The sequence below is a fragment of the Muntiacus reevesi genome, chromosome 3 (assembly GCF_963930625.1).
Source record: "Muntiacus reevesi chromosome 3, mMunRee1.1, whole genome shotgun sequence".
Lineage (NCBI taxonomy): Eukaryota > Metazoa > Chordata > Mammalia > Artiodactyla > Cervidae > Muntiacus > Muntiacus reevesi.
Window position 1 is genome coordinate 34,594,286 of NC_089251.1, and position 12,099 is coordinate 34,606,384.

Genomic DNA, 12,099 nt, shown 5'->3' on the forward strand with positions numbered 1-12,099 from the left:
GCAGTTGACTGCTAGGGCAGACGGCATAACCCTTCTGATTATGTCTCCTGAGTTTTAGAATGGGCACGGCTCATTTAGAATGCATGGCTCATGCAGTGCACTTTGGGCCAAGCGCCTCTCTAAGCCCTTGACACTGATTCACTCATGTGAACCTTTCATCAGACCTGTGTGATGGAAACCCGAAGAACATAAGCTCCATTTTTTAATGTGAGGAAACAAAGACACAGGAAAGAGAAGGAAATGGCTTTGAGTAAGTGGCAGAGTTGGGACCTGAATGGTGATATCTATCCTGGGGGACTGGGTGAGGGGAGAGGCTGTAAGGATCATATAAGTGATCCCAAGCGTTCCTAGTAGTTGGAAACACAGGTGTGCAGAGGAAAGGGGGTGTTTGCAAACCCACGAGACTCTGCTGCCCAGGGAGGGAGCTCAGCCTCTCATCCAGGCTTTAGTGCCTCCCTCCACCATCACCAGGTCCCTGCAGAAGTGCTGCCTCTCCTTCAGCCACCAAGCAGCTCCTGGGCCTTGGTGTCGGCCACCTCCTGGGGATGCTGACTGCTCTGAGAGGGACTTGAGTAGCAGCGATCATGAGTCCCGAATCAGTTCCATGCCACCTGCCTCCCCGGAGCATGGCCATGCAGGCTCCTGGGGAAGAAAGCCTGTGCCCAAATGAAGCATGACAGCCTAACAGGAAGGGCGCCGAAGCTGCTGCAGTGACTGGGACCCATGGGTCTTGTTAGGGCTCGTGCTTCCTGCGTCATCACAGCACGCTGGCTATAAATAGGTGATAATCTAAAATTAGTGAGTGAGAGAACTCGTAGCACATGGTTTAACAGCAGGCCAGCTGAGCAGGGAGACGGCCAGTGACCGAAGGGGTTCCAAGGATTATATCTACAGAATCTGCCCAACTCTTAAAGAGGTGCTCCCCCCAACTGAATGAGTGCCGATAGAAGTGCCTTTCATGTGCACTCATGAAGGCCGGGGTGCACGGAAAGATGCCAATTAGCTGCAATGATCAGCTATCTTACACGTGCGGGAGTGCTTTGTACGCCTGCTGCAGTGTTTTGAATGTTAGTGAAGATACCTCTATGTTCTGTTTAAACAAAAACTGACATTTTCAGTTCAGGGTGTTTCAGAGAAGAGAGATTCCTCCAGAAAACCCACTCAACAGTGGGATTCTTTTTAAGGTTTCTTTAAGGAAACTTTGCCCTTCTGAATGTTATCTGGCTTAGGAAACTTTATTTTTCATGTGTTTTAAAGAAACATTCTTTAGCCTTTCACACAGCTGGTATAACTTACGGCAAGTTACTCCTCCTTTGTGGACATCATGCTCCTCAACTGTCAGTGGGGGATAATATTATCAACAAGCAAATGAGATAATGTATATGAAAGAGTCCTGCATACTTCCAGCACCCGGTGGTGCTCAGAGATCGTGGTTATTATTTCTGTGTGAAGAGGAGACACAGGAGACAAGGCCTTTGCTGTCTGAGAACTAAACCCTCAGAGCGGGCTGTGTGGCTCTGAGCCCACCTCCTCTCTGTCTCCAGGTCCAAGCCCATCTGTATTGAGGATGTCAGGCTGTGGTCTGGGGCTCCTAAACTCTGCTTTAAACCAGGATTTCCTTCTGAGTTTGTTAAAAAGGCAGAGTTTGCCCTCTCTTCCTCAGACATGGTGATTTTACAGATCTGCCGGGCCCAGGAATCTGCATTTTAACCAGGAGCACTCGTAGGTCCCCTCTCACCCTGCCAGGTGAATGAAACAGATAACATGAGAACACACCTGGAGAGACCCTGGGCTGGATCTAGGTCCCCGACAGCTGACCTGCTCACTTCTACGTTCGTGCACTCCTAGATGGTCACTGGTTATTTTCCATTAACGATGCAATGAGGCCAGGAGTCTAATCCGGGGTCCCCCTGGAGTGAGTGGGCTTCTACCCTTACTTGTTGCCTCCCTCCCAGTTCTCTGGGGGGCTCCTGCCTTCAAAACTGGCACATGGTAAAGAACCACAGTTAACACAGGGGTCCCAGTTTCGTCTCTGCCTTCAGGTTGGCACGAGGTTGTCGACAGTGCCCACAGGTGACAAGACAACGGGATTTTCTGGAACCGGATTAGATACCTGTTCTTTACTGGGCCTGCAGGGCTGGGGTGTGGAAGGCTCTGATGGAAACAAAGACCCCCAGGTGAGTAAGAAGACAGTTCTGAGTGAGGGAGGCGGGCCCTGTGAAGCCTGCCTTCCAATAATGCTGTCATCCCCAGAAGGGCTTGCTTGGAGCATAATGGCTCTAGCTACAAATTCTATTAACTCTAATAGTTGTTCTGTGGCGAATGGATAATGCGTTTAGCAGAAATAGACCCAATCAATTTATGTGAAACACATAAAACTTTCTCATTGGAATTGGCATCTGTTCTTGAGTCATAGGAGCGTGTGTGTGGACAGTCTGTCACCCTCACTTCTGAGCACGTTAGCAGTGCCATGGGTTAGTGAGCTCTGTCCCTTCAGCCCATAGAACCACAGAGCTGGGGATGACGAGGGGCCTGGAGACAGTCTACTTTAACCTTGACTTTGAAATGCAGCAGCTTTTTAGCCTTTGTGTTTGTGTTGGCCCCGCAAACACCAGCTGTCACTTGGGGCTTTGCTGACAGGCATCAGCCATCAGATGAGGGGACGGAAGGCCAGGGAGAGGTGAGCCCTGCCCCAAGAGCACAGTGGAGGCCAGAAAGTGTAGGCCAGCTGGGGGTTCTGACTCCTGGTCCAGTGGTCTTTTCCACTCTTTTTAAATTGCCATCCCTCCTCCCACCACCTTTGGCAAGAGATGTGTACTCAGAAAACAGTAAACCAACTGTCACCAGCCAACTCAGAGGCAAGACTTTGGCTTGAAGCCAGGATTCTGCAAGTTATGAATACTTGTGGGTTGGGCTGGTTTTCATTTAAACTGAGATGATTCCATCCTGCCTCCGACACAACATGTAAGCTCACAGGAGAAGGTGAGAGAGGTTAGAAAGCTGAGGCAGGGTCCTCAGACCGGCGGTGGGGGCCGGGTGGGGATCCTGCCTGTCCTTACCTGGGCTTTTAGAGAGAGAGGGAAGGTGACAGAACCTGCCTGCACCTCCTCACCCCTAATGTTCATTACTGCTGGGTGGGGAGCAGGCAGAGAGAGGGGGAGGGAGAGAAGAGCTCTGCACCCGTGATCGCATTATCCCAACCATTTGGATAGCGTAATTGTATGTGCAAATCTGATAAATGTAATTTCCCAGCCTTAATACTTGCCCCATTTTCTCTCCCAGTTTCTTCATCTGATTAGCTGAAGTGACTCAGAAGCTTCTGAGAAGGTTCCGTGAAGCACCTGGACAGGCTCTTTCCTGCCTGGATGCTCCAGTGGCTCAGCTCTGCCCCATGGGCTGGGGGAGAGGAAACCCCCAGACCCAAAGGGTCAGGCCCTCGTCAGAGGGAAGGGCTGGCTTGAGGGATGTGAGGAGTGTTTAGAAATTCAGGAGCTTTGTGAGTGATGGTTTTTGGAAGACCCGACTGGCCTTTGCGTTTCCAGGATCTGCTCTAATGCCTGCCAGAAGGAGAGTTGAAATGCCACCAGCCACCTCTGTTCCAGTCGAGCAGAAACTGACAGCGCTGAACTTTGGGGAGAAAATCTTATTATCCAGCCTCCTCTGTCCTTTACGGGGATGGCTGGGAGCTGCTTTGTTTACTGATCAAAGAGGGCCTCTTGTCTGGGACGCTCTCCCAGCTCTTTTCCATGTAGAGCATTGATCTCTGAGAGGGAATTGGATACCCGAAGTAGTTCAGTTGGCTGAAGGATGCAGACTTCAGGGCCACATCCTGGCTCATTTTCCCACCAGCTGTGTGGAACGTTTATGTTCCTCCCCATCACCTCACTTATCCCTGCAGTGCTAACAACAGCAGCGGGCCCTGGGCCGGAGTGAGGGCTAGAGGAGTCAGTGTACGAGAGTCCCCCCAGCCCAGGGGCAAGCACACTCGCTGATCATTCTTTCCTTTCCTTTCCCTCTAGCCTCAGCCCCCACTTTCTCTCCAGAGTCCCTCCCTGGGTAGAAACTCTGAGTTAGGTTAAGCTTGTCATCTATAAACTGGCACTTGCCATCTACCTCTACAAGGATCACATCACTAGCTACTGCAACTGCTGACCTTTAACAGTCCCTGAAAGGAGTTCAGGGTGGAGATCAAGAATGAGACACTGAGCTCTGGAAAAAGTGGTAGGACAAGCCATCAGGTAGTTAGGTATTTTCAGGAGAAGATTTTATGAGCCCAATTCTTGCATTTCATCACATCTAAAAAAAGCACTAAAATCTTTCATGGTGACATCTACTACTTGTGACTACCAGTAACCTTCACAAGCCTAGCAGTGACCTTCTACAAAAATGTATGCCCAATTGCATGTATCCCCTTTCACCAAAATCACATATACACTGACCTTTCCCTCTGCCTCTTCAGCGTAGCTCCTCAGAGCTATCTGAAATGCTGTCTCCCAGGCTACAGTCCTCATGTTGCTCCAAATAAAACATTGTGCATTTTTTTTCAATTGACAAGCTTCACGTTGCAGACCGTGACTTGTGGGTTCACTGGCTGCCCTCTCTCCAGGGGCCGGAAGTTCCAGAACCGGTTCCCCTCTTCGCTGTTGGAGCTGCACAGCCCCGGGGGCATGGGAGGTGTCAGGCAAACGTGTGCTGGGTGATTATCACTGAGTGGCTGTGGTCCTGACCTTGGCCTCTCAAGGAGCCACCTGTACTTCCCCCTCCAGGTCCCTCCCCCATCACCACTTCTCTTGCTGTGGGCACCTTGAGCTCCACAAATCTTCCCAGCATTTGTCCCCTTGCGCTCTTCTCTTCTAGACTGTGAGCTCTCTGAACTCCTGACCTGGGTCTAGACTCCCCACAGAGGAGAACTGTGGTGAGGGGGCGTTAGATGAAAGCCAAGAGGGTGGGCCTGTGCATGAACGCAGGGGGTGGCCTGTTTTCCCTGACCATGAAGCTGGGTCCTGGCTAAGTTCCACTCCAAAGGGCTCAGTGGACTTTGTCGTGCAGAAGGTGGGAAAAGGAGGCCCTGCTCCCTCTCCCCTCATTAATCCTCCAGATGAAGACAGACACCCTCACCCTGGCAGGCCCATCAGATGGGGAGATGCCTCCTGCTATAGGAACAGAGCTGGGAAGGGGTGTCAGGAGCCCACCTCAGCTCCTCACTCACCTGAACTACTCCCTGATGTGGGCTCCTGGGGAAGCACAGGCTCTGTTCGGTTCTCTAAAACCTGCCTGAGGAGGGTACTAAGGCTGCTTGGGAACGTGTTTGCCTCAGCATCCTCTTCCTTTTGAGTTGGGGTCACTCTGGAAGGGGTCTAGAGATAGAACACTGACCCACAGACACTTGTTGACACTCCTGCCCTGAGGCTGGGGTCAGGCAGCCGAGGAAGGTTGTGTCCCAGCCCTGGGCATCTCCAACCTCTCAGGCATCCACTTTCTCTTAATTTTATTTGGAGGTGGTGGTGGGGCACTGCCACTTTTGAGCCACTGTGAGATTTCATTAGTCTGAGTGGCCACTGGGCAGACCCTTATTGATCAGTCTTTTAGGGCCAGTGGGAGTTACATGGTAATAAACCTGGGAGTCAGGCAGGGTGGATGACTGCGAGGAAGCCGCTGCAGACTTTGGAGGATTGTGCTCAAGCATCAATCGCCCACAGTCAATCGATAAGTGTTTCTGGAGCCCATGCTATGTAATCAGGGCTGGTGGTGATGAGAAGTGGGGCTTGCAGTTGTGTTCGCTGGATATGTCCTATATTTATCGCAGGGAGGCAGTGGTTAACCAAAGGCTATGGAGGTGAGTCACTGGGATGGGGGGTGGTTGAACGATTAATAGAAAGCTGCCCCCATCATGTTAGATGTTTTTTGCAAACCACAGGGCAGAGGGGGAAGTAGAGATTATGGTTTAGGAGACCAGGTTCCCTGTTGCATGAAAAAAAGATAAGATTTTTTGAGGTTCTAGCTCAGATGAAGGGAGGAAAGGGGGAAGGTGATGGGAAAAGCAACAAACTCTTTCCTCTGGTTTGGTGGCTGGGTTAGATCTGGTGGGACCTGGAAGGGATGAGAGTTAATCCTGGGACAGCATTTTAGGGGGAGGAAATGAAAGGGTTTCTTTCTTCAAAGACAAAGCAAAGCTAATATTTGTTTAATAAGTTGAGGGTCAATGAATTTAGTGAAAAGACATAACCTTTACTTTCTTTTTCTGTACTTTGCACTCAACAAAGATTTCACATTAAAAGTAGAAATTAGAGACTATCATTTATCTCTTGCTATCTTAATACAGAATTACCTTTTACAGGAAAAAGAGGATGGGTGGACTGTGGCTGTACCCCTGCCTCTTCGAGTTACTCATGCTGGATGGAGCCTCACACCTCCATGTAACAGCACTCCCCTGGGTGATCCCCTCGACCTGCTAGTGTTGGGCTGGGTGGCCTGCATCAACTTCTCTGCGGCTGGGCTCACAGATCTAATAATCGCTGACCAACCTTGTACTGGGTTTGGAGACTCATTCCAAAAGACTTCCTCCTGGTACAGAACAGCTGAGAAGTCACATCCATGGTTTAGGGCCAGATGCTGAAGACTCCTGTGTTTGAAGCAGCAAGGGCCCACAAGAGGTCTTCCAGCCCATGGGAGGCTGAATTGAACAGCTTCAAAGGAGAGCTGAGCTTTGGGGAAATTCATTGAACCTGAAGCTTTGGGGGTTTCACCACTGACAGCTAGTCTGCCTTTGTGCAACAGATATCCTTGACCTTGGGCCCAGCCCTCTTTATGAGGAGAAATCAATGGAAGGTTTGCTTTATTCAGTAAGTGTGGAGTGGTTTCGAAGGACTGAGTTGAGAAAAGGATACCAGCTTGCTTCTCCCTTTTGTGTTGGAGCCTGGGCATTTCCCTGACATGGAGGACATTTGCTCCTTTGCACAAATTCCAGAAACTCTATTTTCCCAGAGAAACAGCTTCCTCTTGAAGCTCACTAACCAGGGTGTAGGTGACGTTCTTCCTAAAGGTTGACCATTTTATTCTTTAAACACAGCTCCCCTCCCCAATCAGAGCATATATATATTTTCTACTTTTTGCAACAAAAAATTACTTCACTCAGATATGTGAGTTGAACTCTTACCTGTAGGGTCAAAGATGGGGGTTTCTTTCGATGGGTTCACCCAGGGTTTCAGCTCATTGTTCAGGTTTCTCTCAAACAGATTTCTTGACTTGGGTGCTGTGTTCTGTGGCATCTTGTCCTCCCCGCTGACTATAGAGTAGAGAAGAGCCCACGGGCTGAGTTAAGGGAGGTTTGATTTAAGGGACAGGGAGGAGTATGCCCCAGGGAAGGTGGGAGAGACCAGGGCTTGGGTTGAGGAGGGACAGTGAGGCTGGGATAGTCTGGGCTGGGGGACAAGTGCAAAGGACAGGGAGCACTCACTGGTGAGGTAGCAGTCTAGGCTGACAGAGATATTGTCGAAGGCCACCATGGCTCTGGATCCTTGTCCCCACCACGCGACAATCTGTAGCCAGAACCTGTATGTATGTCAAGAAAATGTGTGAGAGATGACGGGGGTGTGTCGCATCTTAGGATTCAACATCCTGCCCAATCTAATTGTGAAGACCCAGCTCACCTAATCCCAGGGAGGTGGTGAGGGGGAGCTGTCAGCATCTCCCTACTTTTCCAGCACAGAGCACTTCCTTCTCTGAGGGACTGCTCTGCAGGTTAATGAAATGTGGGCCTTGGGGACTGAGACCAGAACTCCCCGAGAGTCTGAGGAGACTGTTTGTGTCTTCTGTGTGGACAGGGTGGACAGAAGGGCTGGGCTCCATATCTTTTGGTACTCACAGGCAAGGCTGAAGCCATTATTAAGCTACTGAGATGCTTCTGTGCCCACTGAGAAGGGCATCTGTCCCCCATGTGTTCTGCGTTTGTTGACTACCTCAGGTAGCCTGATCTGCTCCTGCCTCCCCTGGATTCCTCATTATCCAGCAACTGAAGGGTTAACTCCTCACACAGAGTGGGGTCTCGAGAAACCTGGGGCTTGTTCAGTATCAGAGATGACTGGGGTTGGTCTGTGCAGTGCCTGACTGATTGCTAAATATTAAGTGATTTGACTATGATCTTTGGGGGTGTTTGTAAGCAGTGTAGAGTAGACTGGAAGTGTTAACAGTAAACCCATGAGATACTGTTTCTTTCCATCTCTTTCACAGCCTTGGAGGGTCAGATCCTGGGACTGTGGCCAGGGGAGGCTTTAGAGTCTGGTAAATGGAAAATACCTTTCATTCATTTATTTCCTGGGAAGTCATGCTCCTGGAAGACTTCAGTCAACCAGGCCTGACCTGCTGTAAACTGAATTTCCTCAGAACTTAAAAACTCTCCCACCTTTCAGAAAGTCAGTCCTAGAGACCTGCAGAAACATGCACGGCCTCTGGTGTGGATGCTAAAATATCAAGAGAGACAACTAGTGCCCATCAATTGGTGACTGGATGAACCACATACCGTGGAATACTATCCCTGATAAAAAGGAATGGGTGTAGTTCTAGGTGGGGCTTCCTCGGTGGCTCAGTTGTAGAGAATCTGCCTGCAATGCAGGAGATGCAGAAGACAAGGGTTCAATCCCTGAGTCAGGAAGATCCCCTGGAAGAGGGCATGGCAACTCACTCCACTATTCTTGTCTGGAGAAATCCATGGGCAGAAGAGCCTGGTGGGTTACAGTACATGGAATCTCAAAGAGTTGGACACGACGGGAGTGACTGAGCACATCCACATAGTTAAAGGCTACAAAATAGACGGATCTCAAAAACTTTATACTAAGTTAAAGAAGCCAGACAGTAATTAAAGACCTCATGACCCTATTGACATACATTTTCCCATTTATATGAAACATTTAAAACAGGCAAATCTATAGAGACTTAAAGCAGAGTAGTCAGTCAGTGAGTGAACGGCCACAAGGGTAGAAGCCCCCATTGTGCCCATGAGCAGATGACCTCTGCTCCACACGCAGAAGGGTTAGACGCTGGGGTCAGAGAAGAATTACTGTCTCTGGTGGGAGAAAGACTTGAAATCAAAGGCAAACTTTTATCTAAATATGCGTTTGTGCACAGTAACTCCATCTATGCCTTCACCTGTCAGGTGAAATCTGCTTACTCACAAACAGTCCTCATTTGAAAGTCACACCTAGAGGGTCTCAATCTGGTCAGTTCTAAAGAGGAAACGACTGAGTCTGTTATACTCATGGCCAACCCTAGAGTGCCCTCAGGCCACACGGCCCATGATGGGTCACAAGCCCCATTAGGACAGATATGTGAGGAGGGTTGGCGGTTGGCTGAGTGTGGAAAGATGCATGCCCAGTGGAGGATCCCCAAAGCCTGTTCTGGGACACCTGGGCTGGATGACTGTGCATGAGGTGTGGGCACACATGAACCCACCTGACCTGTCTGGTCAGCTGTTGGCACCTGGCACTTGCCCTGGAGAGGCATCTTTCATTATGACCTTGAAAAGCATCTACTGAAAGGATTTTCATTCACATACACCTCTCATGTCTATCCACTGGATCCTACTTTAGATCTCTAAGGGATTCTAAAAGAAATCAGATAGGAATGCTGCCTTCAAATTGCCTCTTGACCAGTGGAGAGACCAAGGGTGGAGAATCAGTTAGAAGGAGGTGAATGCCACACAAGAGGTGCAGGTAAGATGCTCTGAGAGCTCAGAGGCAGGAGGCATTCCACCAGGTTGGGGGGATGCAAGCACATCACAGAGGAGGTAGTCTTCAGGTTGGTTCTTAAGGAAGGAAAGGACTCAAAGACATAGACATGGGGATGGAGAGCAGTGAGGGGAGGGGGTCTCCAGGAGAGGAACTGAACTGGGGGGTGGGTCAGAGTGGGAGAGGGCCCCCCGAGCTCCAGTGTGAGGGGTGTGGAAGGAGGACAAGATGGTGAGAGGCCCATAGGTCTCACACACCTGCATCGGGGCGAGGTCAGAGCTATGGTTTCCCTGGATCTCCCCAGAGGACATGGTGTATAGATGGACTCTGGACTGGAGCCTGTGTAAACCTCAGACACAGCCAGACCCAGGATTCTCAAGGGACAAGCAAGTGATCTAATAGCGCGGTCCTGCAGTTTCAGAGATGAAGAAGACACAGCTCCAAGGCAGCAGGAAAACAGGTACTTAGGTCTACTTGGAGAGGATGACCAGAAAGACTCCTGCTCCCAGGTGGAAGAGCAGGGAGGCCAAGCTGCCCGATGCTCCTGCACAGCAGTGGGGAAGGGGTCCTCCGTCCACCTTTCCAATTTTCCACTCTGGCCGTCATCTCCTAGTCTGACCCCCAGAGGCCAAGGGGCCAGGCAGGCACTGGTTTCACTGCCGAGCTGCATCATGGGAGTACCTGCCGGGAGGGCCTGGAGTGCCCCAGCAAGTAAGTGACATTCGGTATCTGCGGAGCATGGGGGTGAGGGCCATAATCCCTGTTACCCTTAATTGAGCCCTTGCCCCAAATGCATGTCTTCTCCTGCCCCTCTGCTCTCCCTGCCCCCTCCTGCCTTCTTTCTTATGACTGAGCAATTGAGAGCTGCAAAGTTCTCAACCAGCCCCTGGGCCTCTTAGCATGGATGGCAGGATGCAAGCTGGTGCTCGAATGGTTTCTAAATAGAAGAGTTTCTAAAGTGTTCTGCAAGGCAACGGCAGTGGCAGCTGCTGTTTAAAAGAGTTTGATTGACACTGGGAATTGCACATATTTTGAGTCAGGAACACTCATAACAATCAGAGAAGACTCAATCAGATGCCGAATCAGATGTAAACATGTGATGCTGCCTCTGTCCACCCAGGAGGCCATGCTGCCAGTTCTTCCCCAATGCTCCAGACTCTAGAAACTGTAGGGAAGGGATAGGTGGGACAAAGGTGGGCCACGCTAGGAAGCAAAGGAGGGCAGGGGTGAAGCGAGACAGTCTGGGAAAGGGGTCTGAGGATGCTGGTGATGGGGCAGGACAGGACAGAAGACCCAGTCTGGAAGCTTCCTGCTGGTGGTGGCACTGGCCGAGAGACCAGGTGGCCATCAGGGCCACCCAGATTCAGGCTTCTCTACTTCGGATGGCATTGAATTGTGTGTTTTTGCTGAAGAAGACTCTTGAGAGTCACTCAGACAGCAAGGAGATCAAACCAGTCAATCCTAAAGGAAATCAACTCTGACTGTTCATTGGAAGGACTGCTGCTGAAGCTCCAATACTTTGGCCACCTGATGCAAAGAGCCGACTGACCCTGTTGCTGGGAAAAATTGAAGGCAGGAGGAGAAGGGGACAACAGAGGATGAGATGGTTGGATGGCATCACTGACTCAATGGACACTAGTTTGCATAAACTCTGGGAAATAGTGAAGGACAGGGAAGACTGGATTACTGCAGTCCAGGGGGTCACAAAGAATTGGACACAACTTAGTATTTGAACAACAAGTGAAGAAGAGTTTACTCCTGGCTCTGCTTGCTCTCCTTTCTGGAGATGGTGGGAGTCGTCAAGGCTCTCAGAGTCTTTCTGGTCTAACTACTCTTCACTGTTGAGCTCCCCCAAATACAGACCTTAATTCACTTTACAGAGCCAGCCAAGATCTTGGGTCTTGGGTTTTGTACATACTAGGCAGCCTGCTCTGGGTCTGAGGTGAACAAGGTCCACGCCACTTTACTGCCCAGATGTCAGGGGCCAGGTGGTTCTAACACATGCACAGGTCACTCTGCTGCCCCAAAGTCTTTGCTCTGTGTGGGGAAAGGAAGCAGAGCTTCATGGCTGGCCAAGCCTTGCTCTCCCTCTCCACAGGCACCCTGGGCAGGGAGAAGGAAGAGCCAGCTCCCTGGTGCTCGTCCAGCTTCTTTACCGAGCTGTGCCATTTCAGAACATGGCAGTTGAGACCCTCTGTCCAACCCTCCGCAGTGGGGACCTCATTCCTTGCCCCTCTGTGGTTCACACCTGCTCAGCTCTTTCTCTTTCTCCAAAGAAGACACTTTTGATGACCTGGGTGATGCTGCCTTTTTCCATTTTTTCCAGCCAGTGGCGTTTGGCTAAAACACGCTTGGCTAGAGATCTTAGTTGGAGCCT

General features: G+C 50.4%; 1 protein-coding gene across 1 annotated transcript in view; it reads right to left on the reverse strand.

Moving 5' to 3' along the window:
• Positions 1-12,099, reverse strand: part of ALK (ALK receptor tyrosine kinase) — a 704,322-nt gene that overhangs the window by 67,472 nt on the left and 624,751 nt on the right. Inside the window, exons 10-11 of the mRNA XM_065928786.1 lie at positions 7,457-7,551; positions 7,157-7,285 (exon numbers count right to left, since the gene is read on the reverse strand). Coding sequence (XP_065784858.1) covers positions 7,157-7,285; positions 7,457-7,551 — 224 coding nt within the window. The remainder of the gene's footprint in view (positions 1-7,156; positions 7,286-7,456; positions 7,552-12,099) is intronic.